At 42.9% G+C, this 23,023-nt stretch overlaps 1 protein-coding gene and 1 long non-coding RNA gene across 2 annotated transcripts; one reads left to right on the top strand and one right to left on the bottom strand.

Moving 5' to 3' along the window:
- Positions 1-303: 303 nt before the first annotated feature.
- On the top strand, positions 304-1,260 carry LOC119242183 (olfactory receptor 1I1; the record flags this gene model as incomplete). The annotated part of the gene is given in 4 exon segments (XM_037507944.1): positions 304-388; positions 391-594; positions 597-1,048; positions 1,051-1,260. Coding segments are annotated over 4 exon segments (951 nt in total), but the record flags the coding sequence as incomplete, so codon positions are not given.
- A 108-nt stretch (positions 1,261-1,368) lies between these two features.
- On the bottom strand, positions 1,369-22,445 carry LOC129145553 (uncharacterized). The gene is made up of 3 exons (XR_008551296.1): positions 22,282-22,445; positions 9,092-9,223; positions 1,369-1,700 (listed from the first exon to the last, which is right to left on the bottom strand). It is a non-coding gene; the product is annotated as an uncharacterized LOC129145553 (long non-coding RNA).
- Between the last annotated feature and the right edge of the window lie 578 nt (positions 22,446-23,023).

The raw sequence follows: 23,023 nt of genomic DNA, 5'->3' as shown, positions 1-23,023 counted from the left end.
GACTTTCTGAAAAGCCAGAGCACTGGTCCCTTCTGGTCACTGTGTTTGAAGCATGGGAGAAAACCTTCAAGTTGTATCACCCTGATGAGGGCTTGCAAGGTCTGTTTTGGATGCATATGTAATAAACCCTGACAATTCCTTTTTCTTTAAATTGCAAAGTTCTTTGTTCTTTTTTTTTTCTCCTCCTAAAAGTACTGCATCCCTTCTATAGACTATATAACCTCACTGGGTTGACCAGATGGAGAGAACATGGCTTCCACGTGCATTTATTAATTACTCTTTTTTTCTTACTAATCTTTCATATTTGGAATCCCACTCATCATCCAGGCCATCAGCTCAGACTCCCACCTCTACACGCCCATGTACTTCTTACTCTCCAGCCTGTCCATCATGACATCTTCTTCTATTCCACCACAAGCCCCATGATGCTGGTGAGCCTCCAAACCCAGAATAGAACCACCCCTTTTGTGGGGTGAACTGCCCAGATGTACACCCTCCATTTGCTTAGAACCATGGGCAGCTTTCTCCTGGCTATAATGGCCATTGACCGGTTTCTGACCATTGTCCATACTCTGCACTACTCGGTAATCATGAGCTCCATGTGTATGGGCTCCATGTGCACACCTGTCTCATGGCTCAGCTCACCTTCTGTGCCAGCTCTGAAATCCCCCACTTCTTCTGCGACCTTATGCCCCTACTGAAACGCTCCTGCTCAGACACACACACCATTAAGTTGGTGATCTTTGCTTTTGGTATCATCTCGAGGTTCAGTCCCCTCAAATGCATCCTCTTGTCTTCCATCTGCATTTTCTGGGCAGTCTTTCCATTTGCTCTGGGCAAATGGACCGAGAACAAATGGAAAGTCTTCTCCACTTGCAGCTCGTACCTCACTGTGGTCTCACTGTTCTATGGCACCATCTTTGCCGTGGTCTCACTGTTCTATGGCACCATCTTTGCTGTGCACTTACAGCCATCATCTCCATCCTCCCCCAAGAAGGACAAGGCAGCTGCCCTGGTATGTGGAGTGGTCATGCCCATGCTGAACCCTTCTATCTATATAGCCTGGGGAATAATGATATAAAGGCAGCTCTGAGGAAGGTCACCAGCAAAGTGACCTATCTCAGTCCTAGGATAGAAAAGGTGTTGGTCATGTCTCTGTTCCAGGCCCACCTCTCCTTGCCAGGAACACAGAAATGTGTGTTGTCCCTGTTGTGGAGGAGGACACTAATCTTCCTCTATCTTTCTATGTTGGTAGGCTGAAAAATAATAGAACTGACATATGGAAGATTGGCAAGAAAAAAAGCTTTAATTATATGCACATAGAGGCCCACACAAAAAATAATGTTCACTCCATCTGGTCAACCCAGTGAAGTTATATAGTCTCTAGAAGGGGTACAGTACTTTTAGGAGAAAAGAAAGAACTTTTCAATTTAAAGAAAAAGGAATTGTCAGGGTGCATATTACATATGCATCCAAAACAGACTTTGCAAGCCATGGCCTGGGTGATACAGCTTAAAAGCTATCTCCCACCTCCTGGGCCAGGACAGAGATTTCCTAATTTTAGGAACACAGATAATTAGGGGGGAAAGTCTTGAATCTTCTGTCTTTTAATTTCTTTCTGTTCAAAATAATCAGCATGTCACTTAGGAACAACCTGGGGCAGCCTCTGACTCCATCACTGCCTTCAAGGTTTTCAGACCCTAGTGTGAAATAAAAACAAGTAAATAATACACTATAGTGTAACATGGAAAATCTGTCACAAAGAGACAAATGGAAATTGGACTAGCAAGGAACACTTCAAAATAGCCTTAAATTGGCCCTCTCTGTGGTATTACACTTATAGAATTGCCATATAGATAATACCAGTCAAAAGAAAGACTAGCCACACTAATTTTAATATGATGAAGACAATGTACATTAGCCAATTATACTGCTATGCTTCCTAAGGGCTTGCTAAGGGAAATGGTTTTGAACCCATCTGCAGAAATTAACTCACTTATTATTTGCTACAGAAACCAGCAGCCTTGATCTCTCAGGGTGCTTTGTGGCCTCCTCTTGGGGCCAATTCCTTCTCCTCTCAGGGTATTAGGAGACACAAGGACTTGGCTCCTGGGAGTTAACAGTCTCAGTGATAGACAAAGAGTTTGTCAGACAATGAAAGTGAAGATTCAGACTTGGAAGAAGACACATGGAAAGGGCTCCCTGCCAGCTGCTTCTGTGACTCACCCCTCAGTAGGGTTTGGTTTATAAAGTGACAAGATAGGTGGGGTTTCTCAGAAAAAGTAGGAATTACACATGAGGCAAGCACATGGCAGAAACAAAGACTTCTTTTCAAGGGCACTATTTTTTGCTGGCATATGTTAATTTCCAGAAGGGTAACAGGCATGTCTTAAATCCACTATCTCCAGTAGGCATCATTTTCATGTAAGAAAAGCAAGAACTTAGGAAATAAAAAATTTTATCCTAACGAAATTCCTATTTGGTGGGACATCACTGGTGGGGTCACTGGTGGGGTCAGGGTGTGCGCCCAGCTTCTAAGCAATGATCTGTTGATCTGTGACAAAGGGCAAGGCTGACAAGGCACCCTCCAGCAGTTCTCTTTGATCTGATAGCTTCTACCTCTGCTTTTCCTTTTCCTTTGCCCAAACCTTGTGACTTCCTTTCTCTATACCTCTGAGGTCATATGATCAACCTAAAGTCATATTGTCATGACCAGCCCATGTCACTGGACCCAAGGTGCACCCTTCTACCTGTGCAGGTAAAATGCTATATTCTGAATCCATTCTAACCCAATCCTTAGAATTTGAGAGACTCCTGGTTATTGCCTTCTCTCATACCCACATAGAGAGCTGACACTCAAGACAATGCTGATTATAAGTCTTCACTAAAGGAAAAAAAAACAATGAACCTTATCCATGTCATTACATCAGCAGAGGTAACTTATTTACAAATACAACCAATTACAATTTTATATGTATTTAAAAGGAAAACATAATATAACTCCAATATCATACACTAGTATATTATATATTAATACAGATCATGTTGTGTACATATATTATATACTATAATATAGTAATATTTACAAAACATAGCTACAAAAAGGAAAAAAAGTATAGATTTTAATCAGCTTAAAACAGAGAACAAGATTCCTAATATTTCCCCCAGGGAAGGCAGGAAATGGCCCATGTAAGTAATTTTATTTGGAGGTTGTAATTCAATCTCCCAATCAGTTATAGCAATTTACCCATTGTATATAAGTTAGTACAGAGTCCAATTAAAGAGTGTATCCACAGAAACATCAATTCCAAAGGGCACCTGCACCCCTATGTTTATAGCAGCACTATTTACAATAGCTAAGCTTTGGAAACAACCCAAATGCCCAAAAACAGATGACTGGATCAAGAAGATGTGGTACATATATACCATGGAATATTACTCAGCATTCAAAAAGGATAAACACATGCAATTTGCAGCAACATGGATGGTGTTGGAAGGGATCATGCTCAGTGAAATAAGCCAGAAAGAAAAAGAAAAATACCGATGGTCTCACTCATAGCAGGAATCTAGAAAACTTAAATAAGGGACCAGGAAAATGAATAACTATAAGAAAGTGAAAATCAAAATCAACAAAAAACTATTAACCAGAGACACTTTTTGGGGAGTGGGGGGCGGGAGGGGATGGATTGGGGTCAGAATGGGGGGGTTGCAATTGTATGGGGAATATAAAAATAAAATTTATTATTTAAAAAAAAAAAGAGTGTGTCCAATTCCTGGAGGCCATCATAAAGGTGGGTGTCAACAATAATGAGGCTTTTTTATGCATACAAGAACTGGGGTGTATGCCAGAGGTGGGAGGGGGTGGGTGAGAGGATTCACCAGAGACAGAGTGGGGAGCAGAGGAGGCAGATCTACTAAAATACACTGCTGAGGGGAGGAGTGGGCAAGACAGGAGAGGTCTGCTGCGCCATGTGAATTAGCTCCCTGGCTGGGGATTGAACTCATGCCACAGTGGTTGGCATAGCTTGATAATGCTGAGACTTTAACCCCTGTGCCACCAGGGAGGCTCAATAATGAGGGTTTTTTTATGGAAAAAACAAAGGTTAATGATTGAAGCAAACCAAAAGTTCAATTGGGAATCCTTAGAGGAGCCATTTGAGATTTCTAGGTGTGACCCAGTATTTAGAAAACAGTATTCAGTCATGTCCATGCACAGCCATTGTGTCGAACCCTCCAAAGTAGACATCAAGTTCGCAAAAGCAGACATCAAAGTATACATCAAATTTCCAGCTTGTGTGGTTTTGGAAAAGGACAATAAGGATTTTTATCAATCCAACTCAAAGATTGGGAGAAAAGTTAACTGGATATGTTAGTTTGAGAAATTATGCCCAGACATTAGAAAAATTCAGGATCCAGTCTAGTCCACAGGAAATGTTTTCATAAATCTAGTAAAATAAAAACACAAAAGAACCGGTAATATTTCACGTAAAACATCATTAAAACTGATATTACAGCTCTATAGTTATAGATTCCATGTAGGAATCTTGTTTTCTTGTTAGCAACTACTATGAGTTTAATTTTTGTCATAAATTCTGTAATTTTTTTACCCTTAGTTTCACCTGTATTTGTAGAGTATTTGTTAAAGTCCTTTCCCTGTGAATTCCTCTGAATATAAAGCATTTGAATAAGTAACTTTTGCAAATGGCAAAAAGACTTTTAAATAACCATAATTAAGATAGGATTATAATGCAATTTAACGGGAAATTTGCTCGATTTGATGATATAATACTTTCAAGTGACCACAATTAACAAGTAATAATATTACACCAGAACATTTCACATTTTAGGAAATTTTGGATCATTTTAGAAGACTCATATCAACATTCACATGCATGCTAAGAAGATTAAGTATTTCGCCTCATGTGACAATGTTAAGCAATTTTCAAGAGAAATCAGATGGCACTCAGAGAGGTGGAGAAAGAGAGATTTATTTGTCACGTCGGTAAGCTCAGTGGGAGAGCTCCCAAAAGACTGAGCCCCGAATTGCAGGAATGGTAGGGTTTTATGTAGTTTGTATGCAGAAACTTATTACACCATCCATCATAGGGGGCCAGGGTAGCTGTTGCTATTACTGTGGGCAAGTGGCACACCAACAGGAACTTTCTGCTCCAGCAAGCAGCAAAGTCCAAGAAGCAGAGTCCAAGCAGCAGACTTAGCAACTTCCTGCTTCAACAATGCTTCCCGTAAAGTATCAGTACACCGAAAATAGGCTTGTTGAACATTCCTCTTTCCACAAGGACAGAGAAAGATTTTTTCAGGGCGTCTTCAGAGTCCTTCAAAGATCTCCCATATTTCTTTTTCTTTTAATCAACCAGACTTTATAATTTTAGAATTTTGATTTTCATCAGTAGCCTTCCTATACACAAACAATAAATCTGAAGAAGAAGAAATCAAAAAAAAATCCCTTTCATAATCAAAAAAAAAATGAAATACTTGGGAATAAACCTAACAAAAGAGGTAAAGGACCTATACAAAGAAAACTATGAAACACTGTTAAATAGAAGAAGCCACAAAGAAATAGAAGACATCCCATGCTCATGGATTGGAAGAATAAACATGACTAAAATGGCCATCCTACCAAAAGCAATATACAGATTCAATGCCATTCCAATAAAAATTTCAATAACATTCTTCAAATAAATAGAACAATTATTGATGAAATTCATATGGAATCACCAAAAACCCCGAATAGCCAAAGCTCTCCTGAAAAAAAAGAAGGGAATGGAGGCATCACACTCCCAGACTTCAAACTATACTACAAATCCATAATCATCAAAACTTCATGATATTGGAACAAGAACACACACACACAGACCAATGGAATCGAATAGAAAATCCAGAAATAAACCCACAGATTTATGGTCAACTAATCTTTGACAAAGGAGCAAAGACTATGCATTGGAGCAAAGAAAGTTTGTTCAATAAATGGTGCTGGGAAAACTGGGTCGCTGCAAGCAAAAGAATGAAGCTGGACTACTACCTCACACCATGCACAAAAACAACTCAAAATGGATTAAAGAACTAGACATAAGAACTGAAAACAAAATAAATAGAAGGAAATATAGGCAAAACACTACATTATATGCACATCAAAGACATATTTACAGACACATCACCCAAAGCAGTGATAGTGAAGGCAAAGATCAACAGCTGGGACTACATCAAATTAAAGAGCTTCTGCACAGCAAAAGAGACAATAACCAAAACAAAGAGAAACCCCACCAACTGGGAGAACATTTTTGCACACAACACTAATGATAAAGGACTGATCACAAAAATCTGCAAAGAGCTGATGAGACTCAACAAAAACAAAGAAAATAATCCAGTCAAAAAATGGGCAGAAGAGCTAAAAAGAAACTTCTCTGAAGAGGAAATGCAAATGGCCAACAAGCATATGAAAAAATGTTCAACATCACTTGTAAATAGGGAAATGCAAATCAAAACTACCATGAGATACCATCTTACACCAGTGAGAATGGCACATATTAAAAAAACTAGCAACAACAAATGTTGGCGAGGTTGTGGAGAAAAAGGAACTCTCCTGCACTGTTGGTGGGAGTGCAAACTGGCCCAACCACTATAGAAAGCTGTGTGGAGATTCCTCAACCTACTAAAGATAGAGCTTCCATATGATCCAGCAATTCCACTCCTAGGTATTTACCCAAAGGACACAGAAACAGTAATTCCAAAGGGCACCTGCACATCTACATTTATAGCAGCACTATTTACAATAGCTAAAATATGGAAACAACCCAAATGCCCAAAATAATGACTGGATCAAGAAGATGTGGTACATATACACAATGGAATATTACTCAGCAATCAAAAAAGATAAACACATGCAGTTTGCAGCAACATGGATGGAGCTAGAAAAGATCATGCTCAGCGAAATAAGTCAGAAAGAAAAAGAAAAATACCGGATGGTCTCACTCATAGCAGGAATTTAGAAAACCTAAATAAGAGACTAGGAAAAAGACTAATCAATACAAAGTAATAATCAAAATCAACAAGCAACTATAAACCAGAGACACACTACGGGGGGAGGGGCCCGGGCGAGGGAGGGGCGGGGAGAGGAAGAACTAGAGTCAAAATTAGGGAGGGGGGTGCAATTATGTGGGGAATATAACCAAAATGAAAATACATACATTTTGCAAAGATGAAAAATGATGTAAGAATTATATAAAATAAAATATTTTTTTAAAAAATACTTCCTTAAAAAAATAAAGAATTTTGATTTTCAGGGAGGTTTTGTCAGAACTAGTAAAAGGGCTTATCTACATAGATTTCTATAAAATAATAATAATCTAGAGTAACAAAGACTTTTAAAAACAGCTCAACGCTATGCTGTCAGGACTAGATTCTTCTTAGTTAATCAACCTGAAGCTTAAAGAGCACCAGCTCTTTAATTCCTTAAATAGTTTATAAGCTGTTAAGGCTGACTACCGCTTAAGAATAGTTTCATCCTTTAAGCAGACGGAAACTTTTCCTAAGATTCCTCTCACATAGGTCTCCTGCATATTTTACTTTCCCTTTTTAAAATAAGTTTCATCGTGAGATTAAATTTCTCTTTTCCATCACAAAAATATCTCCATTCTTTACACCTTCCTTTTTTTAACCAAATACACACATCATACTTTCTTTACATACTGGGTTGTTTACCTTATTTTCAACAAGCTTTAATTTTATACTTTAATCAGAACTCTAAACACTTAAAATCTTAATTTCCTAATTTCTAAATTGTAAGCAGTTATAAAAACCATCACACAATTATCACTTTGATTGGAAGACTTATGAATAACTTTTATAATTCTAAAGCATGTGCTTCCATTTTTCTGGGTGACTTAAGATACTTTTTACTCATAGACACAAAATTTCTTTCAGTCTACATAAGAAGCCAAAAGCAAACTAAATAGTACAGTAATTGACATTTCAGAAAAATGATTTAGATATTCAATGGATGCCCATTGTTATGGGTAGTAAGCCTCAATCTTCCAAAAGAGATTTGGGGAAATTACTTAAGTGAGTTAAAAGAAACAAATTCTAGGGCCTCCCTGGTGGCCCAAGGGGTTGGGTCACCGCACAGTGGCTCTATCTGCAGCCTCTGCAGCAGGCACACGTTCAATCCCCGGCCAGCCAGGTAGCTTTAACAAAAAAAGAAGAAACAGATTTTGAACAGTTATCCAATCTAATAAATCTGGAATAAAATAAGTAAGTTTGTTTTGCTTGAAATAATCCTTTCCTTGATAGCCTCATTCCCTTCTCTTTATAAAACTTTCTTGCTGCAAGATTTATTCCACTTACATCCATTTATTTTCTTAAGCAAGTCTAGGTGTTTTTGTTTTTGTTTTTGTTTTTTAATTCTGAGACAGTCTTGAGTCAGGATTAACTGAGTTCCTGCAGGACTATTCAAAATATGTATCCCGGGCCTCCCCGGTGGCGCAGCGGTTGAGCGCTGGGTTGCGAAGCTGCCCGCAGCCTCTGCAGCGCCGGTTCAATCCCTGGCTGCTCCCCAGCCACTGGAGGAGGGTCCCACATGGCGCCTCTCCTGCTGCCCGCTACTCCCCTCAGCAGTGTACTTCGGTCCTTCTGCCTGCTCTGCTCCCCGCTCTGGTGAATTCTCTCACCCTCCTGCGCTTCTGACTGTACCCAGTGCTCGTATAAATAAATAAAAACAAATCTTTAAAAAAATATATATATATATGTATCCCATGCATTTTGTTCCTTTTTTTTTTTTTTTTGAGCTGATGTTCTAGTTTCATGTACTTTAGAATGAGATCTCTTTCCATTTAGGAAACCACTTGCAAGCCTGTGGCTGCTTGAATATTAGTAAGTGGCCAGTGACTGGATGTAAAAATACCAGTTTGGGCCATAAACCTACTCCTTCAGTCTACTGGTTTTAGAACCAGGAAACCTGGGCAGCTTATCCTGGAATACCCTTCCCCTGTCCACTGGATGACCTAAAACAATTATCCAGTAAACTTAAGGACCATCATGTATTAACTGGGAGGTCTAAGATCCAGGAGGAACTCACCCTTGCCTGGGTGGGGGTGGGCAGGGTGGGCTCAGTGGGCCCACTGGTACCATCGCCCCAAGTCCTCTTGATGTCCCAAGGGGTCTCTGGGGATCCTTGTGGGTTTCTTCTGTGTGATCACCAAACTGTTAACTAGAATGAAAATCTCAGTGAAGTCAGACAGTTTGCTAGATAATCAAAATGAGGATGAGAGCAGAATGAGCTGGGGTTCTGGGGCTGCCTGTCACTACCAAAAAGACAGGAATTGAAGCTGTAAGTGTTTTCACTTTTCAGATCGCTGGCCAGGGATCTGAGAGGTCCCTGATAACACCCTGAAGAAACCACTCTGCCATATCACCTCTAGCTGGCCTTTTTATAATGGCTTAGACAAAGTCAGTTAGTCATCAGCAAGTGGCCCATCAGAGCAGATGCTCCTGGTATTCCTCCCGTTCAGCTATCAGCCTCTGTGTTATCTTGACCCTGGTACATCCTGGCCTGCTTGGTTAATATCTGATGGTGTCAATGTCTGGCACTCATTTGGGCATCATCGGGGCAGGAATTTCAGTTTAAAGCAAGAGTTTTAATTTAAAGAATACAGACCATCAGTCATATGGTGAGTGCCTGCAGCCTGTGCTGTGTGTGTGCGTGTGTGTGTGTGTGAAGTTTCCTGCCCTAGGAATGGTGCCCTGCCCTCCTCCCAGCCCCCTATCAAGGATTCAAACCTGAGACAAGAGGCTGGTGGGAAAGGGGTCCACCAGCTGCATCTAAAACCCCTTCCAGGTAGAGTTTGGTTTATGAGTGTCGAGATGGGTGGGGTTTCTCAGAAAAAGTAGCAGCTACTTTTGAGAAAAGCACATGGTAGAAACAATGACTTCTTTGGGCACTGTTTAATTTCTGGACGGGGAAACAGGCATACCTTAAATCCATTGTCTCTGATAGTCATCATTTTCATATGAGAAAGGCAGGAGTTTAGGAGATAAAATATTTCATAAAGAAATGCCTGCTTGGGCCTCCCTGGTGGCTCAAGGGGTTAAGCACAGCACTGTGAAGCAATCTGCAGCCTCGTCCGCATGAGTTCAATCCCCGGCTGGCCAGGGAGCAACCCACATGGCGCAGCAGACCTCTTCTAACTTGTCCGCTGCTCCCCTCAGCAGTTTGTTTCAGTCAATCTGCCTGTTCTGCTCCCTGCTCTGTCTCTGGTGAATCCTCTCACCCACCCCCCACCCCACACCTCTGGCCTATACCCCAGCTCTTATATGTATAAATACATAAATCTTAAAAAAAGGGAAAAAAATGCCTGCTTGATGGGTAAGGGGTGGAAGGAGAAAGAAAGGGGAGAGGCCCCCCGCTTCCACACTATAATTCTGTTGATCCGTGACAAAGAAAAGACTGGCCCCGGGGCACCTTCACAGCAGTGCTCTTTAATCTGACTTCTACCTCTACAATTCATTTTCCTTTCCCCAAAACTTGTGATTTCTTCCACATGGAGATTATGTTACAGGGCAGGGAGAGGGGCACCCCAGGCCCCTCAAACCTGCCTGCTCTAAATAGGTTCTGCCATCCATCACATCAACACAAAACATATAAGACTCTAATTGAAAAGAACTTTAATACAATTAGTAAACAATACAGGAAAAGCAAGGAATATAGTTTCTAAATCAAGCATCCAAAGTTACACGTCACCTCGTGGGTACAAGTCCACCCAAGCAGGATTGGCCCAGAACTAGGACCCAAAGCCTGCCACAAGTCTAAAGCACCTTTCATTGGGGACCCACAGAAAAGGATCAGAAACAATGAGGCAAGTCTGGGAGGAAAAGAAAAAAATCAAAATCAAGACAAAAACCACCATTGTTATCCTCCCCACGGGTCTCTCACCCACATCTGTTTCACCCAGTCCACAACCAAAAGTTAAGCACAGTTTCTTCTCGTGTCTCTCGGCTCCATGTGCCTCCTCTAGGTCTCTTTCTGGCTCTCCATCCTGCCTCCTTCCTTCCTCCGTCTCCTCTGCAGCTTCTTCTCTCCCTGCTCAGCTCCACCCTCCTTTTGGGTGAGGCAGGAAACCTGAAACCTCCCCCTTTCCTGGGGACCACCCTGTTACAATTATAGTCCTTTGGGGTGACATTGGAAGCTGGAGTTTGGCCTTTCAGCAGCTTCCCAAGGAGCCTGATTCAGAGAGTTTGAGAACACACACCCTGGTGTAGCTCTGGCTTCTCCATGTCTCCTGTGATGCCTATCACCCCACTTCAACCCCAACACAATTCGACAAGGAAAATAAAGCAGATGGGTGGCCTGAGATGCTGGAGAGTTGGTGTTATTGATACAGGGCATCAAGGGGCACTAAAACTGGCCAAGGACACTGTCCAAACAGTTTATCAGTCACTGTCTGAGTTCTTCACCTGTGTACACAATTGCAAGACTACTCAGGCTCAGAGAACAACAGTGTAAAAGATTTATTCAACAAACCAAGGGAAAACAAAGAGTTACTGAGACCAAAAATGGCCATTTACCTCACCCAAAGCAGTGTCCAGTGTTTTCAAGTCCTAAAAAAAAAACAAGCTAAGATGGCTTCTTCCTGCCACTGCGGACACAGAGCTCTTCTCCCAAACAATAGACCACACACCCAAGATGGCATCTTCCTGTCTGGAGCACGTGGAAGTCAGACTATAGGCCAGGTTCCAACTCACAAAGACAATAGAAGAGATAACAGGAGATGCTTCTGGAACTGCCGGGATGCCCCAGCACAACACCAGTCAAGCGCCAAACATGGGCCAAACAACCCAACAAACGGCCACACTCACACAGCTCAGGGAGGCACTCACTCTGGGTCTTCACCTTCTCTGCCAGGCAGTAACAGTAGCAAAACTGGGAACAGTTTCAGCCACTCAACTAATTGCAAAGCCTCCGAACATTTCCTCTCTGAGGTTGGCTGATGAAGGCCTCCACCTTCACAGGCCCACAACAGCCTTCTGGAAGATCGGCTTGGTGGGGTCTGAACTCACTGACCCCTAAATCGCTGAAGATCCAAAAGTGCTGAATCTCAAATGCTGAAAGTTCCAATGCTGAATCCCGAACACTGAATCCTCAAACACTGAACCCCAAACACTGAATAATCCGGGGCTGCTTCTGCAACTTATTTCTTATCATTCGCTCTACCCCAAAATTTAATACTTTTTAACATTTTCACTGGGGCTGTCTATCCTCACTAGCAACCCCTGGGGAACCACCTGGAACAGTCTTTGGCTTCAGCCAGCAGTTACATTATGTGCTGAATTGTGTCACCAAAGGAAGATATGGTAAGTCCAAGACCCAGAAAAAGAATGTTCAAAAGTGATCTTATCTGGAGTTAAGATCTTTACAAAGGTCATCAATAAAATGAGGTCCCTAGGGTGGGTCCAAATCCAGTGTAACTGGTATATGTATAAAAGGGAGAATTTGGACATAGACACACACAGGGAGAAAGGAGAAGTGAAGATCAAGGAGGAGACAAAGGTGATGTGTCTATAAACCAAACACCAAGGATGGCCAGGAAACCATCCGAAGGTAGGGAATAGGCATGGAACAGATTCTCTCTCACTGTCCTCAAAAGGAACCAAGCCTGGTGACAACTGACTTCAGGCCTCCAGAACTGTTAGAAAATATTTTTCTGTTGTTTAAGCCTCATAGTTGGTGGTACTTTGTTATAACAGCCCTGGCCAACTACCATAGTCTAGGAGAGGCTGTCATGCCCAGATACATCTCAACTCCATGACCTACCAAGTATTCTGGTTGTGCGACAACTGGAGGGAGAAGTGAAAGACTTAAAACACGTGGTTTCATTTTCTAGGTCTCACTGTGTTGGCAATAACAATACTGACAACTGAGATTTACCATGTGCCCAACACAGGACTAAGCCCCTTTATGCATTATCTCATTCAGTTTCAAACAAGAACCCTACAGATAGGGAATATCTTCTTTTTCACAGGTAAGGAAGCTGGGAGGAAATGTCTCAGCCATGGATGTCTTCACAACATCCTAATGACAGAAAACATTGTCTAGAATCCAGTGCCAACAGAAGGGGTCACTGGTCCTACCACCCACTGACCAAATCCAGCCCACAGTCAGTTTTTGTAATAACCTGCAAGAATGTTTTTTAAGCAAACAAAAGAAACCATTTAGTAAAATATTGTATGATAAATTAAACTTTATGTAGCACAACCAATGCTAAGGCGATAAATACATTTTACTGACATCCCACCTAAATACAGCTAACCTACAACGGAATAGTGCCTTGAAGCACTATTGGCCACATAACCAGAATTTGACAATACTTCTGCCCTCTGCCGCTCAATGATTGAGCCATTAGCTGAGTGCGGAGCTAGGCTGTCTTCATGACTCAAAGATAGAAGACAATGACCTAAAAGACCATTAAAACCCCATAAATCCAAAGGTTAAATTTTATTCCCCTGTTCACTCATTCAAACTGAAAATTCTCAAGAGGGGAAGCGGTGGGGGAAAAAACTTAAAATTCTCATTATCTCAAATGAAGATTTCATGAATCACCCCCTCCCCATCAAAAAAAAATAATATTAGAAGAAAATAATATAAGAATTGGGTTTTAATTTAATAAACTTAATTTAATTTAATAAAGCTGCACCTTAATTTTACTGCAACATTGTCCCTTTTTTTTAGATTTATTTATTTATACATACAAGAATGGGGGTACAGGCCAGAGGTGCGGGGGGTGAGAGGATTCACCAGAGACAGAGTGGGGAACAGAACAGGCAGACTGACTGAAACACACCACTGAGGGGAGCAGTGGGCAAGTCAGGAGAGGTCTGCTGCACCGTGTGGGTTGCTCCCTGGCTGGGGATCAAACTCGTGCTGCAGAGGCTGCAGTTAGCTTCATAGGTTGTTTCTTAACCCCTTGCACCACCAGAGAGGCCCAACATTGTCCTTTTTAATGACCAAACACAAGCGTGCACAACATTGTGTTCTTTTTTTTTTTTTTTTTAATAGAGGCATGTTTTATTTATTTATTTGTTTGTTTTGTTTATACATGCACTGGGTACAGTCAGAAGCACGGGAGGGTGAGAGAATTCACCAGAGCCAGAGCGGGGAGAAGGACCGAAGTACACTGCTGAGGGGAGCAGCGGGCGGCAGGAGAGGTCTGCGCGCCATGTGGGACCCTCCTCTGGTGGCCGGGGAGCAGCCGGGGATCGAACCGGCGCTGCAGAGGCCGCGGGCAGCTTCGCAACCCAGTGCTCAACCGCAGCACCACCGGGGAGGCCCAACATTGTGTTCTTAATGGAACTGCTTTCCCAGCTCCTTGGATACCAAAAAGTAAATTGTAAAGATCACTCAATTTGCAGCTCTTGCCTCCATTATAGTGCTTCAAAGCAGTGTGTATGACCACATGACAGAGGTAGGGAAGATCACCTTTAAATTATCTTAATAGTTGTAGAGAACTTCAGAAAATAAAACTGAGAAAATGCTAAGCCATGCCTTTGATGAGTCCAAAGGCACACAGAACCATCTCCTTCCATTTGAAGACCTGGAGTGTCCTGGCTTTCTGTAGCTCCTGTTCCACCAGGGCTCCAAACAACTGCACAGAGAAAGCCTTCTGCCACTCTGAGCTGCCCAGTCTTTGGACCCCTCAGTCCCACAGATAGAGAGGGAAGCAGTAGTTCTGTCCCACCTACAGGGATTATGCAACAGCTTTGGAAGGAATGATCTTATTTTGCCCAGACCACAACACAATCTTCTTGTTTGCTTTCTGTTTGACATTTAAGACAGGCATTCAAGAGCCTCCCTAGTGGCACAAGGGAGCAGCACTGTGAAGCTATCTGCAGCCTCTGCAGCACCAGTTCCATGCCTAACCAGCCAGGGAGGTGACTCACATGGAGCAGCAGACTTCTCCTGTCTCGCTAGCTATTCCCCTCAGCAGTGTATTTCAGTCAGTCTGCTTGTTCTGTTCCCCAGTCTGTCTCTGGTAAATCCTCTCACCCCACACACACACACCTCTCGCCTGTACCCCAGTTATTGTATGCATAAATAAATCTTTAAATGGGCCTCCCTGGTGGCACAGGCAGTTGAATGCAGTGTTGTGAAGCTGTCCGCATCCTCTGCAGTGCCAGTTCGATCCCCACCAGCTGCAAAGATGCCCACATGGCGAGGCAGACTTCTCCTGTCTCGCCCGAGCTCCCCTCGGCAGTGTATTTCATCAGTCTGCCTATTCTGTTCCCCACTCTGTCTCTAGTGAATCCTCTCACCCTCCAGTACATCTGGCCTGTACCCCAGTTCTTGTATAAATAAATCAATCTTTGGGAAAAAAAAAGCATTCACCACCAGGCCCCTGAAGAGTGTACACTTCACACTCAGGCCCCAGCTCCTTGTGGCCACTGCATTCCGCTTCTTGAAAGAGACTCTTTTACCACCTCCCCAGTTGGAGCCTGGGGTGGTAAGAGGACAGGGTGCGGGTTCCTCGCTGCCTTCTACATCAGCAGTGTGGCAGCACCATTACACTTTTAATGACTGGAAAACTAAAAGAAGACTATTGTATGACAGATTAAAGATATAAAATTGCAGTTTTGGTGCCCACACAGTATATAGGAACACAGCTACGCTGCTGACTTACATATCATCTCTGGCTGCTTTCAAGCTATGGAGCAGGGTCACACAGTCTCAGGAGAGAACTATGGTACAAAACATCTAAAATACTTACCTTCTGGCCATTCACTGACCCCCTTTCCATACTAAAGGAGCGCCTGATACTCAAGCATTCTGGTGAATCAGAAGCATGTGTGTTGTTTGGGAGGAGAGGGGAATGGGGTTGTGAAAAATGAAGCTCAGGGCCACCCTGGCCACTGGATCCTAATGATAACCACCCCAGGGGGTTCTATGAGGATCACAGGACCTCCTTCTGTAGACATTTGGGACCCATACAAGCCTTCAGTTCAGCGATATAGGAGAACTGTGTCTGTAACATTTTCCAGTCTCTGCCACACCCATGCTCCTGGCAGGTAGTTCAAAATCCATTCTAAATGCTTTGAAAGAATCGGCATCCTGTTAATATGCACCTAACTATCTCTATATTCCAGCATTCAACAGCACAGCACAAAAAATACTAGCATAATCATTTTAATTAAATAACTGAAACCATATGACAGAACATAAATTATAGCGTTTAGATAATGTTGTTTTCATAACAAGTCATTAAAAAACAAAGTAGCTGTTTTGTGATTTTCCCCATACTTAGGCCAACATTCCAGATCCCCCACCCACCCCCTTCCCCAATGAACTTACAAAAAAATGAAAAAGAACGGGCGCTGCAACTTGAGGAAATTACCACCAGGTGGCAATAGTGCCCCTTCACAAAATGGGTTTAAAGCTATTTGCAGTGGGCCTCCCTGGTGGTGCAAGGGGTTAAGACTCAATCTATGAAGCTAACTGCAGCCACTGCAGCACGAGTTCGATCCCCAGCCAGGGAGCAACCCACATGGTGCAGCAGACCTCTCCTGACTTACCCACTGCTCCCATCAGCAGTGTATTTCAGTCAATCTGCCTGTTCTGTTCCCCACTCTGTCTCTGGTAGATACTCTCACCACCCACATCTCTGACCTGTACTCCCTTTCTTGTATGCATAAATAAATGAATCTTTATAAATAAATAAATAAATAAAGCTATTTGCAGTAACTGGCACATCTTCACCCAGGTGTCGTGGTGGCCTGGGAGGAAACAGACAGGATGGACGGGACCTGGGTTATTCAAGGAAATTAGAGAGCGCTGTGCACCTGGCCCCCTGAGAATGGGGGTGGGTTGTGCAGGGCTCGGGGAGCAGCACAGGTCTGCTCTGATCGCAGGGCCTGGTTCAGAATGGAGGCCCTGTCAATGCCAAGTCTCAAGCAGGGGTAAGAGAAGGCATGTGCTAAAGAAAGAATATGCTAGTGGGCCATACCACAGATTAGGGGCCACCAAAGTTATTACATAAAGGCCCACAGTTCTTCTATACAGGGCCAAATGTCATCATCTTTGGTGGTCATGAAGTCCCTGTCAGCTGCTGATACAGATGGAAGCTGCCAGACAATACTTCCAGGAATGGGCATGCAGCAATCTTTATAGACTCTTAAATTTGAATTTCATATTTGCCACGTCACACGGTGAAGACCTGGGGTATTTTTTTAACTGTTGTGTTTTTTTTTTTTAATGTATTGACGTCATCAAAGTGATTCACAACAATACCTGACTAATAAATTCTTCCCATGTGTTCCTCTCCCGCAGACTATAGTGATAAAATACAACATATAGCTTTTCTTTTATTAAGACAGTAAAAATATATCGCAGAAGTGGATGTGGCTGTTTGGGTTTTAGTAACTGGTATTTGCTCATTCCTTTTCTCCCCCAGGAAACCTCATCAAAAACTTGCCTCTTCTAAATTAACTACGTGGCAATGGGACTCCAAAATATCCCAAAATACTTCTACCAAAATATTTCAACTATCTGCTGCAAAAAGGAAATCAGGGGGACACTTCCATGTCTTAATCAACTGACCAGCCTCCAGGATTGCAGAAAAACCCTAATTAATTTGCATCCCAGAAAATCCTGTCTAAAATCTGCCAGCTAGCGCGGATTTTCAAAAACACATATTGCTGGACACAATAGTCCTAGAGTTACCACTAATGCTTCTCTTGAGCACTAGATTTGAAAATTTTAATAATCAAACCATTTTGTCAAAAGTAGCAAGAAATCTGGTCTACAAACTGTAGTCTTTTTATTTTTTTCAACCATTTAAAAATGTTTTGGGCCTCCCGGGTGGTGCAGCAGGATGAGCGCAGCACTGTGAAGCTGTTCGCAGCCTCTGCAGCACCGGTTCGATTGCCGGCTGCCCAGAGGGATTCCCACATGTCACGGCAGACCTCTCCTGTCTCGCCCGCTGCTTCCCTCAGCATTGTACTTCGGTCCTTCTGCTTGTTCTGCTCCCCACTCTGTCTCTGGTGAGTTCTCTCACCCTCCCGCACCTCTGGCATGTACCCCAGTGCTTGTATAAATAAATCTTTTGAAAAATAAGAATAATAAAATAAAATAAAAATGCTTTAAATCATTCTTAGCTCAAGGGTCAGATTTGACCAGGAAACTGTGGTTTGAGAACCCTGATATAGATGGATGGGAATGACAAGTGGCACGGAGACCACCAGGGACCAAAAAAGTGGGAGAACAAAAAGACTGAATCCCAGCATCAGAAAAGAAAGGGAGAGGAAGATGGTATCACAGGACCTTTACATATGCTGTTTCTCTCCACCTCCTGCCAAAGCTAATTCAACACAAACTCTACTTCCTCAAGGATGCCTCTCCCACCCCAATCCTATCCCAATTATAGAAAGTGCCTTGATATACTCTCATACCTTCATTTTCCACATTCATTCATGTCATGATCCATTCATCACAACAGTGACTTTTTATTCATTTTGTGATTCTTTGTTGAATGTCTATTTCAGCCACTTGACTGTGAAATGAGACTGAGGGCCAAGACTCTGTTCTCTTATATATCTTTCCCAACTTCATACCCTCATGCTTAGTATAGTAGCCACCCAAAATGCATTTGTTCAGTGAATGAATGAAAGAACAAATGAATGGATGAGTGAATGGAGAGGTAGTGCAATGGCAAGACTCTAGGATGTCAGGTGAGGAGGTTGAGGAAGGCTGGGATGGAACAGAGACGTCTAACAGTTAAGGTTCAGTTGCTGCAGTATGCAGTATGCAATGTAAATTCCCTGTCCATTCTCCCAACCTTTGGTAAAGCCAGGGGCCTTGGTGAAATCAAGGAGAGAAGACATTGCCTCATCATTATAGTCTGGGAACCACAAGCTGTGATAGAACTATTTAACTCAGCAATAACAGAAGACCAGGAGAAAATAACCTATCAGGGATTCTCACAATTTCAGCAAGGGTGTTGAAAGGGTTTGAGCCAATCTTACCTAGATAAGAAAGAGCAGAGTGAGCCTAGTCAGTATTGAGTACAGTAACACTTCCTTCTCTCCATCTGGGATTTTACTGTGTGATTTAAAGCAAACTTTGGAGTTTCAGACAATGAGACTCAGATAGGGAAAGTGACTATCCCAAGGCCACACACTGAATTGGGGAGTATTCTGTTCCAGCTGAATATGATCCCAAAACCTACCCACTATCATGACATTGGGTAACCTTCAAGGTGGGTCTTGGAACAGTTAAGTCCTGCCCTGTTTAGGGGTCTGGAAGGAATGTCATTTCTAGAGGAAATGACTAGATATTAGGCATGAAGGATTTGGTAAGGCTTGGGCTAGAGATCCCAGAAAGGAAGATTCTACTCCCAAATGTGTATTTGCCAAGGGGGATCACTTCTATCTCTGTGAACCTTTGTAGCTGTGAGCAGCCCAAGACTAATATGAGATACAATGATTCACTAGAAGGACTCATTGAATTCAGCAAAGGGGTTATATTCACCATTTGTTATAGGAAAAGAATATATATTAAAGCCAGCAAAGTATGAAATTTAGCATTCATAATCATTTAATTATATATAGTTTGTGGATCATTTATTCTCATGTATCAAGAATTTGATTGTTGAGGGCTTCCATGGTGGTGCAGCGGGTTGAGCGCAGCGCTGTGAAGCTGTACACAGCCTCTGTAGTGCAGGTTCGATTTCCAGCCAGCCAGGGAGAAAAACCCACATGGTGCAGCAGACCTCCCCTGTCTTGTCTGCTGCTCCCCTCAGCAGTGTTTTCAGTCCTCTGTCTGTTCTGTTCCCTACTCTGTCTCTGGTGAATCCTCTCACCCCCTCATGCCTCTGGCCTGTACCCCAGCTTTGTATAAATAAAAAATAAATCTTAAAAAAAAAAAAGAATTTAATTGTTGAGAAAAAAATCACAGCCATCTGTGAACTAAGTGACAACCATCTGTGAATTAACAAAAGCAACTGGAAAAGTACTAAATCATTAAAAGGGATTGTCCCCAAAACAATACCAATATGGCATGTGGGTGTTTTTTAATCGTTGTATGATGATGGGTGGGGCAAGGGCTACTCTCACTCCTAAATCAGCCTCCACTCTTCTGAGGTTCTGGGGTACACCCAATAGGACCCGAGTCCTACTGCCCCAACCTTGGACATGTAAGGAGGTATTATCTTGACACCAACCTCTTTCACCATTGTGAGCAGCTACCACTAAGACATCTGGGCAGGATCTGATGGAGTGCACCACACCCTTCTCCAGTCTAACTCTTGCCAAACACACATACCCAAGAAAAGTGAACAGAACCTAAGAGATTTGTGAGACAATATCAAGTATACCAATATAAGCAACATGGGAGTCCCAGTAGGAGAGAAGTAACCATCTAAGTGATACCATCCAAAGCTGGGAGAACCAAAATGTCAGAGTTGGTGGGTTCTAAATCATGTACTTACAACTTCAACCCAGGATATGACTCAGGGCTCAACAACAGGATTTATTTACAAAGGGGAGAGAGAGAGAGAGAGGTTGGGAGAGAGAAAAGAGAGGCAGGGGAGAAGCAATAGCAAGATCAAGGTCTTAAAGGTCTTGAAGTTCTTGAAGGTCTCTGCAAAGGTGTCTGTGAAGATAGCACCACAGCAGTCAGGAACAGTAATCTGAAGGGCAGGCCAGGAAGCAATGGACAACACCACAGGCAACAGCACCAGGGGTTAGTGTCAGAATTGTCAGATGCAGGGACCAGTGTTATATCTCTTAGAGATGCTGGGCATAAAGTCAATATCAAACACCTCTTTTAGAGACACCTAGCAGTGGGCCTCCCCTAGTAGCACAGAGGTTGAGCACTGGGCTGCGAAGCTGCCCGCAGCCTCTGCAGGGCTGGTTCGATCCCCGGCCGCCAGCAAGGGTCCCACATGGCACGTAGACCTCTCCTGTTGGGCCCATTGCTCCCTTCAGCAGTGTGTTTCGTCAGTCTGCCTGTTCTGTTGCCCGCTCTGGCTCTGGTGAATCCTCTCACCCTCCCATGCTTCTGACTGTACCGAGTGCTTGTATAAATAAATAAATAAATAAATCTTTAGAGACACCTAGTAGAGGGCCAGTGGTATCATTCAGCAGGTGACATCAGAGGCAGTCAGAGGTCAGGTTTACAAAGGTGTGATGCCAGAGGACAGAGATAAAAGTTACTACCTCTACAAAGGGCTTCCCAGGAGAGAGTTCACACAAATCTGACTACCTCTCTCCAAGCTGGCTGGAATTTGGTTTATATATTCTTCAGGGTACCCCTTTTCAAAAAAGGACCTGATTGGTCCTTTTTAATTGACTGGCACCCATGGAAGCTCCAATCAGATTGGTCCATTTACAATCCCAGCTACTTGGTGCCAAACTGCACAAGTGTGCCCAACCTGAACTATACTGAGGTTGGGCTTCATAACTGAACACTAGGAGCCCCAGGAGGGTGAAGGGGGCAGTCTCATGCCAGCTATTTGAGTGGCACTGGTCAAGCTCCATTCAAATTAGTCCATTTTCAAGTCCATTTTCAATCCCATGCTAGTGCATTTTCACTGTGGTTGGGCTTCAAAACTAAGCATCAGGAGCTCCTTTGGCACTGGTGCAAGGTTGAACCTGATTGGTCCATTTAGCTCAAACCTGCACATCTGCATGCTCCATTTAGGACCCTGGAGTCAGATATAAAAAGGAAAAGCCCAGCCCCTGTCCAGACCAGAAGTGCACTGAGGTCAGGGCAGGCTCATGGGCTGAAGGGCTCTGAGGACCCACAGCTGGAGCCAACTTCATTGGGACTGGAGACAAAATGCACCTGGCACCCCTCAGCAGGGCCAGGTTTCACAATTTAGGGGGTCCTGCTTCCTGAGGAAGACATAGTCATAATGAATAGTTGAAAGGGTAGAAAGAATAGCTGAAGAAATAATGGCCAAAAAAACAACCCAGAGATGAAAGACATGACTCTACACATCAAAGAAGCTCAATGAACTCCAAGTAAGATACACACAGAGATATCCACATTGAGACACATGATAGTCATGAGTGGCTTCACAACATTTTGCTCAATGACAAACTTCATCTACAACAGTGTCCTAATAAGTATATCATATAGTTTAGGTGTATAGTATGCTGTACCATAGAGTGTTGTTACACTCTATGACATTTGCACAGTGACAAAATTACCCAACTATTCATTTCTCAGAATGCACCCCATTGTTAAGGGATACATGGCTCTATAAGCAAAAACACACAAACTTCTTTCTGCAGGTCTTCATCTTCTGGCACCTGCTATCCCATCTGAACATTGGACCGTGAACAAGCATCACCTGGTGGAGTCCCAGTCTAGATGAGGAGGCAGACAAACTAGCAATGGCCACTGGAGTTATTAAATTCACCTGTGGCAAGAATGAGAAGAAATGAAACACAAGGATATCTTTATACTGGACAGTGGTGGGTGATTATGTAGGGCATCCCAAGGAGGTGCTACTGGAACTAAAGATGTGAAAGGGGCAGCTTCAAAAAAAAAAAAAAACCAAGAACTTCCATGGCAGAGGGAAATACACATGCAAAAGATCTGGGGCAGCTGGTGAAAGTTGAGAACAATGGAAGAAATGAGACCAGCAGTCTCGCTGGGACAAGATTTTATTTGATTTGATTTTGAAAAGTGTCCAACCAGGGCATGTTATAATCACATAGCAGTTTTTTAAGTCCACTCTAGGCACAGCATGGAAAATGGAAGGTATCGATGAGGTGTTACATTTTCCAAGATGGCCACAGTAATATCTCCCATCCCACATTCTCTTGCACAAGGTCACTTTGACACATCTCCCACTAAGGATTTATGCCCTCTCCCCTTAAATCTGACACCCCAGTTCCGTGGGAGAGGGTATGCAATTTCTACTTATTCACTTTTGGAGCACTGGGTGGCTGGGTAAGAAGCCACCCACAACCCCCCCCTCCCCCCCACCTTAGAGATTTGGACAGAGATGTCCGGAAT

The sequence above is a fragment of the Talpa occidentalis genome, unplaced genomic scaffold, assembly GCF_014898055.3.
Source record: "Talpa occidentalis isolate TD23 unplaced genomic scaffold, MPIMG_talOcc4v2.1 talOcc4.12, whole genome shotgun sequence".
Taxonomy (NCBI): domain Eukaryota; kingdom Metazoa; phylum Chordata; class Mammalia; order Eulipotyphla; family Talpidae; genus Talpa; species Talpa occidentalis.
The sequence above is the reverse complement of the archived record's forward strand: the minus strand, read 5'-3'. Positions and strand labels throughout refer to the sequence as shown.